Below are 17411 nucleotides of genomic sequence, written 5' to 3'. Positions count from 1 at the left end.
TAGTCCAATCACGTGTTACAAAATCATACAAAGTCCCTGGAATTTCATGTCACAGTCATAGCATGCCCTAAAGATTTATTCGTAGCTTCCATCTTTCAATAGAAATCAATATGCAATCCTTTTTAACACATAATAGATACATATGCCCCCTTAATTCACAAGTTTCCCCCAATAATTTGAAGATTTTCATCACTCATTTATAATGCAAAGGCAAGTAATTGTTGCTGAAAAATCATAACAGAACAGTGTGCATATAATGTCATTGTTCACACCCTTTTCATGCTCACCGCATGCATTATTCATGCTTATTCTAGGATCAAAATCATGCTTGATTCATGTTCAATTCATACTATGAAATGACAAGGTAATGAACCACTTACTTTAACAACAAAAGTACCCTCCAATCTTTCCTTCTATAGCCACTTCAAGCTCCTCTACAAGGGCTCCAACAATGAGGTAAGGGAGCTTCTTCCAAGCTTCCCCAAATTTCTGAGAGAGAGAGAGAGAGAGAGATGAGGAGTGGAGGGCATGAGGGTGAGAGGAAAAGAGAGGGAGAGAGAGCTGGGTGGGTTTAAAAGAAATAAGGAGAAGGGGGAGGTGAGGTGGCAGTAAGCCACCTCCAAGTGTCATAGGGAGGGCAGCAAGTGGCACAACGAGGAAGAGAAAAAGAAGAGAAAAGAAAAAGGGCAAAGAAAGAGGGAAAAGGGGGTGGTCCCTCAAGGACCATCCTACATAATCAGTCCCGACGGTCTAAATCCATTGCATCACTAACACTCACGTCGACACATTCATTTCGCCTTGCTGCGCACTTTGCCTTATCCCGCTGTGCGCCTCCTTCTGCTGTGCACAACACCACACCGGAAGTTTTGGGACGTCACATGGGGTGTTGCCAATGTTCTAAATTTTAGCAGCAACTCCCTTCGACTTGGACTTTCGTAGAGGTGGATGGCGCGCCCTTAGTTCGGCAGTATCAACTCTGGAGCTAGACAGATGCGAGTCATCACTGTTAGACTTCGATGATGATGTGGGGTGAATTGCCAGTTTAGCGAGACTTCCCTTAGACTCAGGTACTTGTGGGCGATGAGACCTTAGTTAGGTAGCATCTCCCTTAGATTTGACAGATAGAGGGGTTTTAGCTACTGATTGGGCAGCATGTCCCCTAGAACTAGAGTTTTGTGGGAAATGTGTCCCTAATTGAGCAGCATCTCCCTTAATCTTAGACCTAGATGACGAATATGGGTTCAACTCTAGTTCTTTAGACCCTAGTCGAACACCTTGACTATTGAGGGTGCCTCGGGCTATACATACTTGCTGGACACCACGGCTCGATTGACTTACAGACTATACGTAACCGTGGGTGTGGGACAATGGATTCATTGGAGCCTGATCTTGAATGACCTGAGACAGGGTAGGCCCAGGAATCTGAGCCATAAAGTCTTGTGGGTCTAGTCATCCTAGGGGGCCTAGATGATGCAGTAGACTCAGTATCTGAGTCATCACAAACTACAGACATGATTAGAAAATTATGCAAAAAAAATATTCTCCTTTTTTTTATCCTTTTGTTTTTATTTTTTATTTTTTACTATTTTTATGAGTTATCTAAAAAAAGAAGATAAATAAGCGTCTAAAAGAAAAATATTTTTTTTTCTAATGTCGATAGGGTTTAACAACAAAAGACAAGATAAAAAAAGAAAGAAAGATGAGATCTATTTCTAATCTAAGCAGATAAAGTAGAGAAGACCTAGATCTATCTTTTTTTTCTTTTCTTTCTTTTTTTTTAAAAAAATAAAGTATTTTATCAAATGAGGTAAATTTTTTTTTTTTTTTATTAGGAAAGAGATAAAGATTATTTCTAAAAGATGTATTCTAAAAAGATAAAAATGCATTTAAAAAAGATAATTATGATCTACAGAAGATAAAAATGATTTAAAGATGATAAACATGAATGAAAGAAGATACGAAAAATATGATATAGAGGATATCAAGATAAATCTAAGAAAGGATCTAAAAAACAAAGATGATCTAAAAGATTATCAAAAAAGATAATCTAAAAGATGAATATAAAAGAAAGATCTAATGGTAAAGATGATCAAGAAGGATCTAAAAGAAAGATGATTTGAAAAAAATAAAGATAATCTAAAGATTGAGAGGAAAAAGATCTTAAACTTTTTATGGAGAGAGAAAAAAAATAAGATCTAGAAAGCAAATATAGAATCTAATAAAAAGAAATCTTTTTAAATCTACCTCAATATTCTTCTTTTTTTATTCTTTGTTATTTTTATTTTTGTTGGAAAAATAAATATGAGAATAAAAAGAAGTAGAAGTTTTTAAATCTAAAATACGGATATGAAGCTCAAGGTGCCCCACGGTCGGCGCCAAACTATATACACTCCGATCTGCATTGATCTCTGGGATGAGATCTGCTCAAATATTAGCAAAATATGAATTAATTTTGAAAAAGTACAGAGAGTGGGGTCGTTTGAATTTTGGGCTCAGAAAAAATCCTAGATCTATACAGATCCGGTCTTTTTCTGAATCTATTGCAGCGCCAGCTCCAAATCCGTATTTTGACCTAAAAACGTTCCTAAATTTAATCAAATTTAATAATAATTTAATATTCAAAATAAAATAAAATAAAACAGAGAATTAAATGAAGAAAAACAAACTAAATTAAGCAAAAAAAAAAAGTGATACTTAGCTCTAGGGACCCGAAACCCGAAGTTTTGAGAGATCAAGCCGCTCTTCCGATTTACACCACCATCTTCTTCTTTTTTTGGATGTCTTTGCTTGCTGAAACTAGTAGATCTAAGGTTATTTGACCTACATCTAGGGTTCCTAAGGCAGGGGAAAAAACTGAGAATTTTAGGTATGGTCTATCTAGGTTTTTTTCTTAGGATTGGATGAGAAATTCCTTAGTTTTCAAAATATTTTGGTATCTCAAGATGTTGAATATGAATCTTGCGATTTCTCTGATTTTTTTGAGATTTTTGGGGATTTTTCTAATTTATTTAGTAATTTTGTAAGGGTTTTTTTTATTTTCTTGGTATTTTTAGGCAATTTTTCTAATCTCAGAAATTTCTAAAGGATTTCTTTCCTTTTTTGGCCTCTTTTTCATCCTCCTTTTGAGTTAGGGAGTTTATATTGAAGTTTTAGCCTTATCTAATTCAAAAAAATCCCTTGTCATCCTCCTTTTGGGTTAGGAAGATGTGGTATTTATAAGATTCAATTGGTAATTTTTCTTAATTTTTTTGAATTTTTTTAGATTTATGAAGTTTTAGCCGTTTCTAATCCAAGATCATAAAACACGTTGACTGCATCATCAAGCCCTGTCTACATCATCATGCTGGGTATGGCCTTACCTAGCCGCATTACAGCCTGGCCCGCGGCCCGATACTTGGGTCTCATAGGGTCTAAATTGTCATTTGCTATATCTTTTCCGTATGTCCGATTCAAGCGATTCTTGGACCGTTGGAAAGATCTTGAGCTCTACTTCAAGTTGAAATAGATTTGGGTAATTTTGGAGTTCTTAAATTGAGTCTAAGTTTCCTTTAGTCTGCTAGGGTTTGTGTGGTTCTTTAGGATCAAAATCGAAATTTTTTGGAGTTTTCTTAGCTAGAATTTCAAAAGGATGTCTACACTAACTCAACAACTTAATCCCGATCAATGATTCCAATCTAGATAGGCCAAACCTCTAGAGCCAAAGAAAAAAAACCATAAAATCTATAGAAATTTAGTACACGCACCATACCCAATCCGGTTTAGTGATTATAAATCGCGAAATAAGAAAAAGCCCAAATAAGCCATCCTTTTACCTGTTACGTCAAGAGCGGGAATCCCTAGCCATTGGAAACTGTTGTACACCAAAATGATGCCGGCCTAAAATAAAACAAAGCAAGCCCACCTCCTTAAGCTACTAACATTGTTTTCACCTAAGGCCTCAAACTTTACAAATAAAGCCAGCCTGGGCTTTGTGATTTTTAACGCATAAGCCGGCCAGCCCTCACAACTAAAACCTCTTGCTTTCCACTTTCCTCACTCCTTACACATACATATAAATGCCCCATACCATTTCCACAAACTCAAACACGACCACAGACATTCAACTTTTGCTGCATTGACCTAAATATTCATTACCAATGGCTTCCACCATTGTTTATGGGCTATGCATGGTGATTTCATGGGCCATGGTGCTCATGTCCACTAATGCAGGTGACCCGGACATTCTCTCAGACTTCATCCTCCCTGCCAACATCACTAATCCAGACGGCAACTTCTTCACGTTTACAGGCATGCGAGTTGTTGTAGGATCCAGCCCGCCGCCCAATTTCAAGGTGACAAAAGCTACTAAAGCCGAGTTCCCAGCTTTGGATGGCCAAAGTGTGTCGTACGCTGTACTGCAATTCCCTTCTGGTGGCGTGAACCCACCACACACCCACCCACGCTCCGCAGAGCTCCTGTTCCTGGTACAAGGCTCTTTGGAGGTAGGGGTGGTGGACACTACTGGCAAGCTTTATGCTCAAACCCTTCTAACTGGAGACATGTTTGTGTTCCCGAAAGGCTTGGTTCACTACCAGTATAACTCCAATGCTCAATATCCGGCCATGGCTTTGTCGGCATTTGGGAGTGCCAGTGCAGGAACGGTGTCCGTTCCGACTACTCTCTTCACCAGTGGGATTAGTGACGATGTCTTGGCCAAGTCTTTGAAGACTGATGTTGCAACTATCCAGAAACTTAAGGCTGGACTCGCCCCGCCTAAGCCTTGAGAATGATTTTTAAGTACATGGCTTATGCCTGCTTGTGTGTGTCTATTACTTGTATTATTGATTCCTTGATATTGTTTGCTACATTTGTTCTTGGACCCGGTTGCTATGCGGCCAAGCCCGCATTGGTAGAATTGCAGGCCCGTTAATAAATCTACTTGTGAAATGGATTTTTTTGTTTAATTTTTAACATGGAGATCATGAATATGAAAAAATAAATAAATTTTAAAAAATAGAAATAATAATTCTACTAAAAAAATATTTGCGATGGACTTTTGGACTTAATTTTTAAGGCCATGTAATCTCTAACATGGAGATCATGAATATGAAAAATAAATAAATTTTAAAAATAAAAAATAATAATTCAATTAAAAAAATATTTGCGATGGACTTTTGGACTTAATTTTTAAGGCCATGTAATCTCTAACATGGAGATCATGAATATGAAAAATAAATAAATTTTAAAAATAAAAAATAATAATTCAATTAAAAAACATTTGGACTGTTAGTTTCAACTGTTTTTAGACCGAACCTATTTGCATCCATCTTTAAGATGAATGCTTTATACCTCATGACTGTATATGTAGAGATGCGATCTAGCTTGCATGAAACAATTTTTCTTTTTAGTATCTATGATATTTGAGTGATTTAAATACGGACCCTAAATTTTTTTCTAAAATACGAAATGCTCCATTTATAGATGGAAATTACAAAAAAAAGTCGTTCAACCACCTTTTTTTATTTTTTTCCAAAATTGGTCTTCAATCAAAGGACATCCTCAGACAGAATTTTAATTCTCTTTTTTTTTTTCTTTTTTTTTTTCATTGCTAGGGCATTAACCTAATGTTTGAGGCACTGTCCTACTAAAGAAAAAACTAAAAAAATAATTAAAATTCAGACCGAGGATTCCATCCTCAAATTGAAGGGCAATTTTGAAAAAAATAAAAAGGCAGGTTGATCGACCTTCTTTGTAATCTCTGCACAAAAATAGAGCATTTCGTATATTAAAAAAAAATTAGGTTCCGTATGTTAATCACTAGTAAATTATGCACATCAACCCACTTTTTTTATTTTTTTCAAAATTGCCCCACCGTCCATCCTCGGACCACATTTTATTTTTAATTTTGTTTTATGATTTTCGTTAGTAGGGTAATGGCCCTAGCATTAGGTGCAATGCCCAAGCGGTCTAAGGATAGAATCCTCATATCGCCTTGCAAACACAACAAAACTCCAATAGAGCGGTTGGAGGACCCATACACAAACCATTGTTTTTTTCAAAATATAAGAAATAAAGCACGGTCCGAAGATAGAGAACTCGAACTGCCCTAAAAATAAGTTTTTCTCACTTAGAAAGCGGTTCGAGGTCCCCATCCTCAAACGGTCAACAAAAATAAAGCGGTCCGAAGTTGGTGACTTCGGACGCCGAGGGAGAACACAGAGGGAAATTGTTTCCATGTGCAATTGATAGGAAAGGTACGAGAAAATTTTTCAGCAGCTGCATGTTCAGATAATGAGAGATAGAGAGAGGCAATTGCCACTAAGGGATGCAAGTTGCATTTGTTATTTCCCTTGAGAAGTAAGGCATCAATAATTTCTTTTTGTTTTTTTTAGAAAAACAGTGGTGCAAGGTCTTCATCTTCGGAATGTGTTTTATTATTTTATAAGAAAAATAGCGGTCAGAGGATGGGACCCGAGACCGCTATTTGGACTGAACAAAACTTAATTTTAAGGTAATCCAAGGTCCCATCATCATTCTGCACTTTATTTTTTATTTTTTGAAAAAAATATTGGTATGAGGATGGAGACCTCAGACTTCTTTGCTGGTTTTTATTGTGTTCGCGGGGTGGTTCGAAGATCCTAATTTTTGACCGCCTGACCATTACCCCTAAAGCATAGGGCACTACCTTGTTAATAAAAAACCTCGTATCGAGGGGTATTTTGAAAAATAAAAAATATTTTATTTTTTACTGAGTAGACAATTATCTGATTTGAGTAGATAGTTGCAATGGCTCGAGTCACAATGTCACAATTTGGCTCTTGAGCATCAGTGCTTGATCTAACAATTTTGTGTGTTCTTTTTTTAGTTTTTATTGAATAAAATTATTTCGATGTAAAATTTAGGGTGTGCACACATCTCATAGGGGTGCGCATGAGAAAAATACTAAATGAATAATTTGTGGTTATGGAAAATTCAAATATACTTGAAACTTGAAGGAGGTTTTTAATCATTTATTTTCATCATAATTTTTTTTCTATGAGCGTTTTCCAATATGAAGAGGGGACTCTCTAATTTATACAAAAAAATATTTTTTAAAAAATAAAAATCAAATAATATTTTAGCATGGTATCGTGACATAAACAATCCCAGCCGTCCATTTCATGTGGATTAGACGGTTCTTACTAACATGCAGTTTACTGTATTTAAATTTGGAAAAAGTTTTTATGAGGTGTTAACTTTATACTATTGCAGTAAGGTACACATAAAAAGTCCTCTAAAAGAGTTTTCCCGATAGTGAAAAATCCTCCATTCTGATTATCTCGACCTCAAAATGCATGGATATAAAGAAAAGAAGAATTTTACATACAAAAAATAGTATTTCTTGTCCATAGCTAAGGATGAAAATAGTTTTTGAAGCCATCTTAGGGTTCATGATACCGAAACTACCTCTCTCGACAAAATTTAGAGGTGTGCATTATTTTTACTGTATAAAGAGGGTGCCTTGTACAAACTTCACTCTTTAAATTTAGATAGGTAAATTTATACCAGCATCAAATAGTTGGGATAAAGTTCTTATGATGGTAAAGATGAATTTGTGAGATTAGGGCCTTCTTCGAAAGGTAGTACCCCTCGTTTCTAGATGATTGAGGTCGCCAAATATGCAATTCCTCTGAATCGCCAAGATTAAGATATTGAAAAATAGTGGTTTTGGAGCTTAAAAATGCTTAATCTTTGAAAACGGGCTCCCAGCCGAGGTGGGTACGGTTACATTATATTTGTTCTATTCTCATCATATCTCTAGTTAACATTTCCAAAAAATTAAAAACATACTTAATTTTAACTGCCCTCTTATAATACTACGCTATGAGGGCATATCTGGTTAATATTTCCCAAAAAATAATGCCCTCCGATAACTCTCTGCGAAATAGTGCATATTTCGTGTATATTTTTCCTACTTTTATATACTAGATAGGATCTTTCCTTGATGATGCAGTTGTGTTTGGATATATATTTCTTTTTATATATAATATAATGTTAAAAAAATCAACTCGGCCAAGGTACTCGGGACATGGCCGAGGCGATTTACGCAGGCGAGTCCATCTCATATATTTTTTTTTAAGAAATGAAGAAAATAATGGTTATATCTATATATATATATATATATATATATATATATATATATATATATATATATATATATATATATATATATATATATATCTAAGTTTATCCGTCACTAGTGAACAGGAGAGTTTTCAATTACTATCAAATAAAATAATTCAATCACATAAAAATAAAAATTAAAAATATTTGCATATAGGACTAATACAGGTAGCAATTAAACCTCTTACTAGGCTAGGACTAAATAATTCAATATTGCTATGTCTACTAGATAGTCGTCACAACAAATTTACAGATTCATTATTAGGAATAGTAGAATCAAGTCTGTGTAGTGGTCCGATTTATTTCAATTGTTTTCCTAATTTTTCGGTATCTTTAAGTGATCCCAACCTTCTTAAGGTCCTTACACTTAATTTGAAAACTCAGGGATTTGATATGAATCCAGGATCTCAAAACATTGCTTTAATATACAGAATTTGCTATAAGGTAATGAATACGTAGCCCAAATGTATTACAAATTGATACAAAAGGTCAAACTATATTTTTCAAGACAAACGTGGAAAAATCAAATACAGTAATTCCTAAGTCAATAGATTGGTCCCAAATAAATCTGCCAAAAACTTGGACCATCCATGACGAAAATCAACAATACCTAGTATTTGTAAATAAAACTCCTAGGCAAATAATCGAGCATCCATATGGAGATATTGAACTACATTTCAATTCTAGTCGAAGGACTAGATTAAATATACTGGATGACAACACATTCAAACCATCAAGAAGAGTACCTACTCCTTCAAGATTTTCCACCTCATCAATAAACAATGAACCTAAAAAATACAGGGATTGTCCAGAACAACTAGTAATGTTCTTATACCCCTATACTAGCCTATAGACCCTAGTCCTTCAACAAACGAAGTTACCCTGTCTGATTTAGACCTGCAGGTTTTGACTCTGCAAGAGAAGAAAAAATAGACTTAGAATATTTAAAAAAGGATTACCTGTCAGCACAAAATGAACAAATAAGAACTTGGTATTTACAAACTTTTCCAAAAAAACTAATAGATATGTGCCATAAAAGATATAATAATTTTTTAAAAGAACACAAACATAATATTGGATACTTTGAATGGCTAAAAGCGACTCTCAAAGAAAAGGGATACCTTGTGCCAGACTTTGAAATAAATACTATTGAAAGCCCATATCAGACTTTCCAAACAACCGAAGGAAGCGAAGAAAGTATACATCCCCCTGAAAAGCTCTTATCATAAAAAAGGAACAGCTAGAATCTAGAGCTTTACCATATAACATAATTCTAGGAGAACATATCCATAAAATTGAACTACTTCCACATATAATAGAACAGAATAATTATACTAATCTATATCTTCATTCTCTAGGAAAACAAACTACCTGCATAGAAAACATTATAAAAAAACCTTATAAACAAATTGAAGAAAGAAAATGGCAATAATGTTTAAACCCCCTCCTACAAAAACAAGGATCGATTTACCCTTAGAGAAGACAATAAAGATTTAATGGATGAATTAGTAAAGAGACTATCTCAGTTAAATATAAAAGAATCAAAAGGAAAAGGAATAATATTAGAATATGAAGCAATGGTACTCCAACAAGAACAAATAAATTTATCTGACCTAGCACAAATTGAGGAAGCTTTCAAAGAAGAAGATCTAAATATTAATAGAATAGATTATGGAAAAAACTGGAGGCCTACTTCTCTACAGCGAATGCACCTTACTAGGCCAACACCTGTACACATACAATTCGAAGAAGACCTAATTTCGCATACTGTATCCTATTCAAGAAGAATCATAGTAAATTGAAACATAGATGGAATGTCCGACCACCAAATTTTAGATACAATGAGGCATATGACTATGTATACTACTGCATGTAAAGTTTCTGGAAGCCATGATCAAGATGTTACAAAAGCAATAATTTGTGGGTTTACAGGATGGCTTCGAGGTTGATGGGATTTCCATATGAATGAAAAACAAAAAATCAAATATTAATAGCTACTCGTCAGTGGGTTGTTATAATAAACATAATCAAGATATTCCCAACAGTGAAAGTGATGCGGTAAATACACTCATATATACCATAACTCTTCACTTTATAGGAAGCACATCCTCACTAAATGCTAGATCTGAGGATCTACTGTCTAACCTAAGATGCCCTAGTCTTTGTCACTACAAATGGTATAAAGACGTATTCTTCTCAAGACTTTTGTTAAGAGAAGACAGTAGTGCAGACCATTGGAAAGAGAAATTCATAGCTGCATTATCTTACCTTTTTGCCGAAAAGGTCAAAAATAGATTAAAAAATAAAAATAATGGTATAATCTCATATTCCCAATATACATTAGGAGAATTATCTGCCGAAATTTATGCAAAAGGAATAACTTTATGCACTGACCTAAAATTAAAAAGACAATTAGATAAACAAAAAATGACAAGAAAGAAAGAATTAGGAGACTTTTGTGAACAATTTGGGTATAGTATAAATCCTTCTTCCAAAACCGAAAATAAAAAACCCTCTGAACATAGAAAATATAAGCCTCAGCGAAAGGAATCTCGGAGGAAGGAACATAAACAAAAGAATAAATTTATCAAAAGATTTGCTCCAAAAGGTAAACAAGGAAAAAAGAGACTACCAGTCTGTTATAAATGTGGTAGGGTTGGACATTATAAAAGTAGTTGTAGAGTAAAAAGAAAAATTGATGCTTTAAGACTAGATGAAGAAACAAAAATCAATTATATAATATTATCCAAATAGAAAACCAATCAGACGATGATTCTTCAACATCCGATGATGGTTCATTAATTGGGAAAATAGAAGATCAACATTGAATATGGAATAGCTCTGAATCTGAAACTAATTCAGACACAGCTGAGCAGAAACAATACTGTTTCTGCCATACTCTTACCAAAGAAGAAAATTTTATTCTTGATTTAATAGATAAAATATCCGATCCCGAAGAAAAAAGAGAAGCAATAACCCAATATGTACAAGTAGCTAAAGCCAAAAATAAATCACCTCAATTAATAAAACCTCAGAGATATAGCCTATCCGAAATTCTCAAACGAATAAATAAAAGAGAAGATATACAAAGAGAACCAACTCTAGCAGAGTTGAAACAAGAAATTAATGAGGTAAAAACAAAAGTACAACAATTAAAAAATAGAATTAGAATACTTGAAATGGCTACAGAATTCTCTGAACCTGAATCTAATGAAGAACTAGAATTTGAAAATCTTTTAAATAAAACTGAAATAGATAAACTTGAGTCATCAAGAATTTCTAAAACAAAAAATGAGAAAATACAAGAAAATCATTTAAATATAATAGATAAGGTTATTACTCAAAAATGGTATACTCTAGTACGAATAGTAATACAAAATGAATACTGCTTCCAATCATTAGCATTAATTGATTCTGGAGCTAATTTAAATTTTATAAATGAAAGTTTCGTCCCCACAAAATATTTTGATAAAACTACTCAAATACTAAACACTGCTGATGGTAGTAGACTTATAATTAATTATAAATTATCAAACGCGGTTGTATGTAACAATGGTAACTACTTTGATATATCTTTTATTATGGTTAAAGGATTAAGTCAAGCAGTAGTATTAGGAGCTCCATTTTTAAATCTGCTCTATCCCCTAAAAATAGATAATACCGGAATAGAAGCAAATCTAGATGGTCACAAAGTCAAATTTGAGTTTATAGAAAAACCAAAAGTAAAAGAAATCAATAATATTAAATAGACTATAAAAAATAAAGACAATTTCTTATGCTCTTTAAAAACTGAAGTCAAATACAAGCAAATAGAAAATCATTTATTACTTCCAAAAATTAAAGAAAAAATTGAGACTATTAGAAAACAAATGGAACAAGAAATCTGTAATGAACTACCAAGTGCCTTCTGGAATAGGAAAAAACACAAGGTAAGCCTACCACATGAAGAAGGGTTTACTGACAGTAAAATCCCTACAAAAGCAAGATCCATACAAATGAACTCGAGACTTTTAGAAAATGCCAAAAGGAAATAGATGTGCTTTTAAAAAGGGTTTAATTAGAAAAAGTTCATCACCTTGGAGTTGTGCAGTATTCTATGTAGAAATCGCTGCTAAAAAAGAACGAGGAGTACCTAAACTAGTAATAAATTATAAACCTCTCAATAAAGTATTAAAATGGATCAGGTACCCAATACCTCATAAAAAAGACCTACTAGATAGATTACTTAATGCATGTATATTCTCAAAATTCGATTTAAGTCCGGATATTGGCAAATTCAAATAAATGAAAAGGATAGATATAAAACAGGTTTTAATGTCCCATTTGGCCAATATGAATGGAATGTAATGCCTTTAGGGCTAAGAAATGCCCCGTCTGAATTCCAGAAGATTATAACTGATGTTTTTAATCCTTATACAAAATTTATGATTGTCTATATAGATGATGTCTTGATTTTTTCAAAAAACATTCAGCAGCACTTCAAGCATCTCAATGCTTTCTTGAATGCGGTAAAAAATGCAGGTTTGGTTGTTTCTGCTAAAAAAATGAGTTTATGCCAAACAAAAATTAGATTCTTAGGCCATAATATATTTCAAGGAACCATTGTTCCAAAAGATAGAGCAATAGAATTTGCAATCAAATTTCCTGATATTATTCTTGATAAAACAGAACTACAAAGGTTCTTAGGATGCTTAAACTATATTGCTGATTTCATTAAAGATTTAGCTATCATAGCTAAACCTTTATATGACAGATTAAAAAAGAATCCTCCAAAATGGAGAGATAAACATACTCTTGTAGTACAACACCTCAAAGGTAAAGCAAAGGAATTACCTTGCTTAGTATTAGCTGATCCAAATGCCTATAAAATTATAGAATGCGATGCCTCCGAACTCGGATTAGGAGGAATACTCAAACAAAGAACTGATAATAAAGAACAATTAGTTCACTTTACTTCCAAAGCTTAGAATAGTACACAACAAAATTATTCCACCATAAAAAAGGAAATATTATCAATAGTCCACTGCGTTACTAAATTTCAGAGTGATATCCTCAATACAACATTTTTAATCCGAACTGATTGTAAAGCAGCCAAAGACATATTGGTTAAAGATGTCAAAAATCTGATTTCCGAATAAATCTTTGCTCGTTGGAAAGCTTTTCTTTCCTCTTTTGATTTTACTATTGAACATCTCCCTGGTACTGCCAATCACCTTCCAGATTTTCTCACACGTGAATTTTTGCAGGCGGGCAGAGAGGACCAACAAGACCAACAACAACAAAAATTTAATATGAATATGAATACAAATACAAACCCTATGAATACAAATAGAAATACCCAAAACAAAGGAAAAGCCAAAATAGAAATAGTTCCTTCCTCACTTGCAGGATCCCCAATAATGAGCTATCCACCTTTGTCACCTGCATCCTAACCAGGATATTCTAGCCAAATAAGCAAATACCAGACCCAAACCAAGACTCAGACTCCAGTAATTATCCAATCACCAATCCCAAATAAAGTATCTTCATCCGGAAAGTCCCATATTGAAGAAACCACTTTCCTGATAGATACCATTATAGAAGATGTCCATTGGGCAGCCGAACCCAAATAAAATTTCCAACCTTTATCTTATGAATAATTTAAACCCATCCAATGGGAATAAAACCCGTGAATGGTATGAAGCTATATTACTTGAGAAAGGCTCAATCACCCTGGTACACTTTTACCAGCGGAATACAAATATAATTGCCTACTCAAAGCTTTAAATAAGAAAAATATTGACATATAGTGATTAAGGCTCAGATCCCTTCAGAGGAAAAAAGTTACAGGCTCAAGAATTTCACAATAAATATTATAAATATTCAAAATACATTGATGCCTGGCATAAAGTATTTGCTCTCCAAAATAATAATAGTTCTCATACATGGTTTATCCAAATTAAAATGCCTATCCTCGAGGCATTCCCCAATTGGTTTAAAATTTGGTTCTTAATCTGGGGTTCAGGCTCCCAGATTCTTCCTCAAAGCCTACAAGTATCTCAAGCTAAATTTGTTGAATTCAATGGAAAGGACCCCAATATAGACTACCACCTATAGTTGATGGCTATTTACCAAATACCATGGATTATGAAGTGGCAATATGGAATATTTGAGAATACAACTAACAATTATGAATATATCCCAAGATTGGGAAAAAAGATCTTTATAAAATGGTGGGATGTATTTGATAATAAAGCCCTAGAACCAGAGAAAAGAATATTAAAGAAAATACCAAGAATGACCCAATATGAAAACCTAAATAGTTTTTCAGAATACATCAATAAAATAAAAAAACAAAATCCGCAGGCAATCAAGGAGGAGTTGAAAAAGCAGTTATTACAAATGTTTGAAGAAGAAGTAGATAATATGACACTCTCTTCTCAAAATGAAGACGATGCTGAAATAGGAATGGAGGATGAAGAATTCTTACAAAGGCCCGACTATAGAGAATTTTCACAAAGCCCGAATAAAGTTTGAAGACCCGGTGAAGGCCCTATAAAAATCCAAAAATACCTGTCTCCCACTTGAATAAAAAAGATTCCCTCTATCGACCATCTAGAAGATGTCGTACCCCCACCGACAGCACAATACCTCCACCGATAGCACAGTACCTCCACTGACAGCACAGTACCTCCATCGATAGCATAGTGCCTCCACCGACAGCACAGTGCCTCCACTAACACCATCTGTACCTTCAGCTGGCCACAGTAAATCACCACCTGTAAAAGGAAATTATTAAAGATGCGGACTTTTGCGAACTTATACAAAATATTTAATAATCCTTGATTTCCGGACTCTATAAAAGGAAGAAGAAGTTCCCAGTGAAGGAGAGCGGAAAATCAGCCTCAAGTGAAGACAACTCTCTGCTTCATCCGCTTCTAGCCCTCATCTTCTTCTTCTCTCTTTCTCTTTGTATATACTCTTACTTCTTACCTAGTACTACACTTTCCTCGGTAGACCTACCGGTAGTTGTACTTCTTTCAACTCTGTAAATACTTCGGGTAACTGTTTCTGTACCCCATTTTGTATTTAATGTTTCTGTAACATAGATGTGCGACTGTAATTTCAGTTCTCTGCCTATTAACTGCCCTGACGAATGGAAATTATTTCATAGTTTCTATATTTTCTCTCAGTAAGTCTTGTCGTTTTCTGTATCATAATCTTGTTATCAATAAATGATTAGTTATTGTGTGCTATGCAATTAAAGTTTATTTTCAGCATTAAAATTCGAGGTATTATACATACTAGTTGGATAATTTTAGACATATCTCCCTTCTCTGTATTTGTGATATTACATATTTTATTATATCTAGGATTTGTTAAACTGTTGATCTGAATATCTGAAAGTTGATCTGAATATCTGAATATTTGAATGTTGATCTGAATATCTGAATATTTAAAATATAGCAACTACTTGAAGTATTATTTTGATTAAAATTCGGTCTTGGTTAACTTGGTATCATATTGATATTAAATTTTTGTTGTTGTTGGTTTTGTTGCTCCTCTCTGCCCCCTTGCAAAAATTCACGTATGAGAAAATCAGAAAGGTGATTGGCAGTACTAGGAAGATGTTCAATAGTAAAGTCAAAAGTGGAAAGAATAGCTTGCCAATGAGCAAAGATTTGTTTGGAAATCAGATTTTTGACATCTTTAAGCAATATGTCTTTCGCTGCTTTACAATCAGTTCGTATTAAAAATGTTGTATTGAGGATATCACTCTAGAATTTGGTAACGCAGTGGACTATTTCTAATATTTCTTTTTTTATGGTGGAATAATTTTGTTGTGTACTATTCCAAGCTTTGGAAGTAAAGCGAACTAATTGTTCTTTATTATCAATTCTTTGTTTGAGTATTCCTCCTAATCTGAGTTTGGAGGCATCACATTCTATAATTTTATATTACTAGTCTAGGTACTCCTCCTTCCTTTTCAGCAGCGTTTTCTAAATAGAATGCTACACAACTCCAAGTTGATGAACTTTTTCTAATTAAACCCTTTTTTAAAAGCACATCTATTTCCTTTTGGCATATTTCTAAAAGTCTCGAGTTCATTTGTATGGATCTTGCTTTTGTAGGGATTTTACTGTCAGTAAACCCTTCTTCATACGGTAGGCTTACCATGTGTTTTTTCCTATTCCAGATGGCACTTGGTAATTCATTACAGATTTCTTGTTCCATTTATTTTCTAATAGTCTCAATTTTTTCTTTAATTTTTGGAAGTAATAAATGATTTTCTATTTGCTTGTATTTGACTTTAGTTTTTAAAAAGCATATGAAATTTTCTTTATTTTTGATAGTCTGTTTAATATAATTGATTTCTTTTACTTTTGGTTTTGCTATAAACTCAAATTTGACTTTGTGACCATCTAGATTTGCTTCTATTCCGGTATTATCTTTTTTTAGGGGATAGAGTAGATTTAAAAATGGAGTTCCTAATATTACTGCTTGACTTAATCCTTTAACCATAATAAAAGGTATATCAAAGCAGTTACCATTGTTACATACTGTCGTGTTTGTTAATTTATAATTAATTATAAGTCGACTACCATCAGCAGGTTTAGAAATATTTTGTGGGGACTAAACCTTCATTTATACAATTTAAATCAGCTCCAGAATCAATTAATGCTAATGATTGGAAGTAGTATTCATTTTGTATTAGTATTCGTACTAGAGTGTACCATTTTTGAGTAATAACCTTATCTATTATATTTAAATGATTTTCTTGTATTTTCTCATTTTCTGTTTTAGAAATTCTTGATGACTCAAATTTATCTATTTCAGTTTTATTTAAAAGATTTTCAAATTCTAGTTCTTCATTAGATTCAGGTCCAAAGAATTATGCAGCCATTTCAAGTATTCTAATTCCATTTTTTAAATGTTGTACTTCTGTTTTTACCTCATTAATTTCTTGTTTCAACTCTGCTAGAGTTGGTTCTCTTTGTATATCTTCTCTTTTATTTATTAGTTTGAGAATTTCGGATAGGCTATATTCTTGGGGTTTTATTGATTGAGGTGATTTATTTTTGGCTTTAGCTACTTGTACATATTGGGTTATTGCTACTTGTACAAGAATAAAATTTTTTTCTTTGGTAAGAGTATGGTAGAAACAGTCTGGTATCTGCTCATCTGTGTCAGAACTAGTTTCAGATTCAGAGCTATTCCATATCAGATGTTCATCTTCTATTTTCCCAATTAATGAACCATCATCGAATGTTGAAGGATCATCATCTGAT

The 17411-nt window shown here is 33.5% G+C and overlaps 1 protein-coding gene across 1 annotated transcript; it reads left to right on the top strand.

Annotated features, from left to right (window-relative positions):
* Nucleotides 1-388: 388 nt before the first annotated feature.
* On the top strand, nucleotides 389-4926 carry LOC18425724 (germin-like protein 9-3). Its single transcript, XM_088851637.1, has one exon. It carries the CDS (start codon nucleotides 4137-4139, stop codon nucleotides 4761-4763), a length of 627 nt encoding a protein of 208 aa, XP_088707763.1. The 5' UTR covers nucleotides 389-4136; the 3' UTR covers nucleotides 4764-4926.
* Nucleotides 4927-17411: the final 12485 nt, after the last annotated feature.

This window comes from Amborella trichopoda, chromosome 11 (genome assembly GCF_054954075.1).
Source record: "Amborella trichopoda isolate Santa Cruz 75 chromosome 11, AtrichopodaSantaCruz75HAP2 v2.0, whole genome shotgun sequence".
Lineage (NCBI taxonomy): Eukaryota > Viridiplantae > Streptophyta > Magnoliopsida > Amborellales > Amborellaceae > Amborella > Amborella trichopoda.
This window is presented reverse-complemented; position numbering and strand designations above follow the sequence as displayed.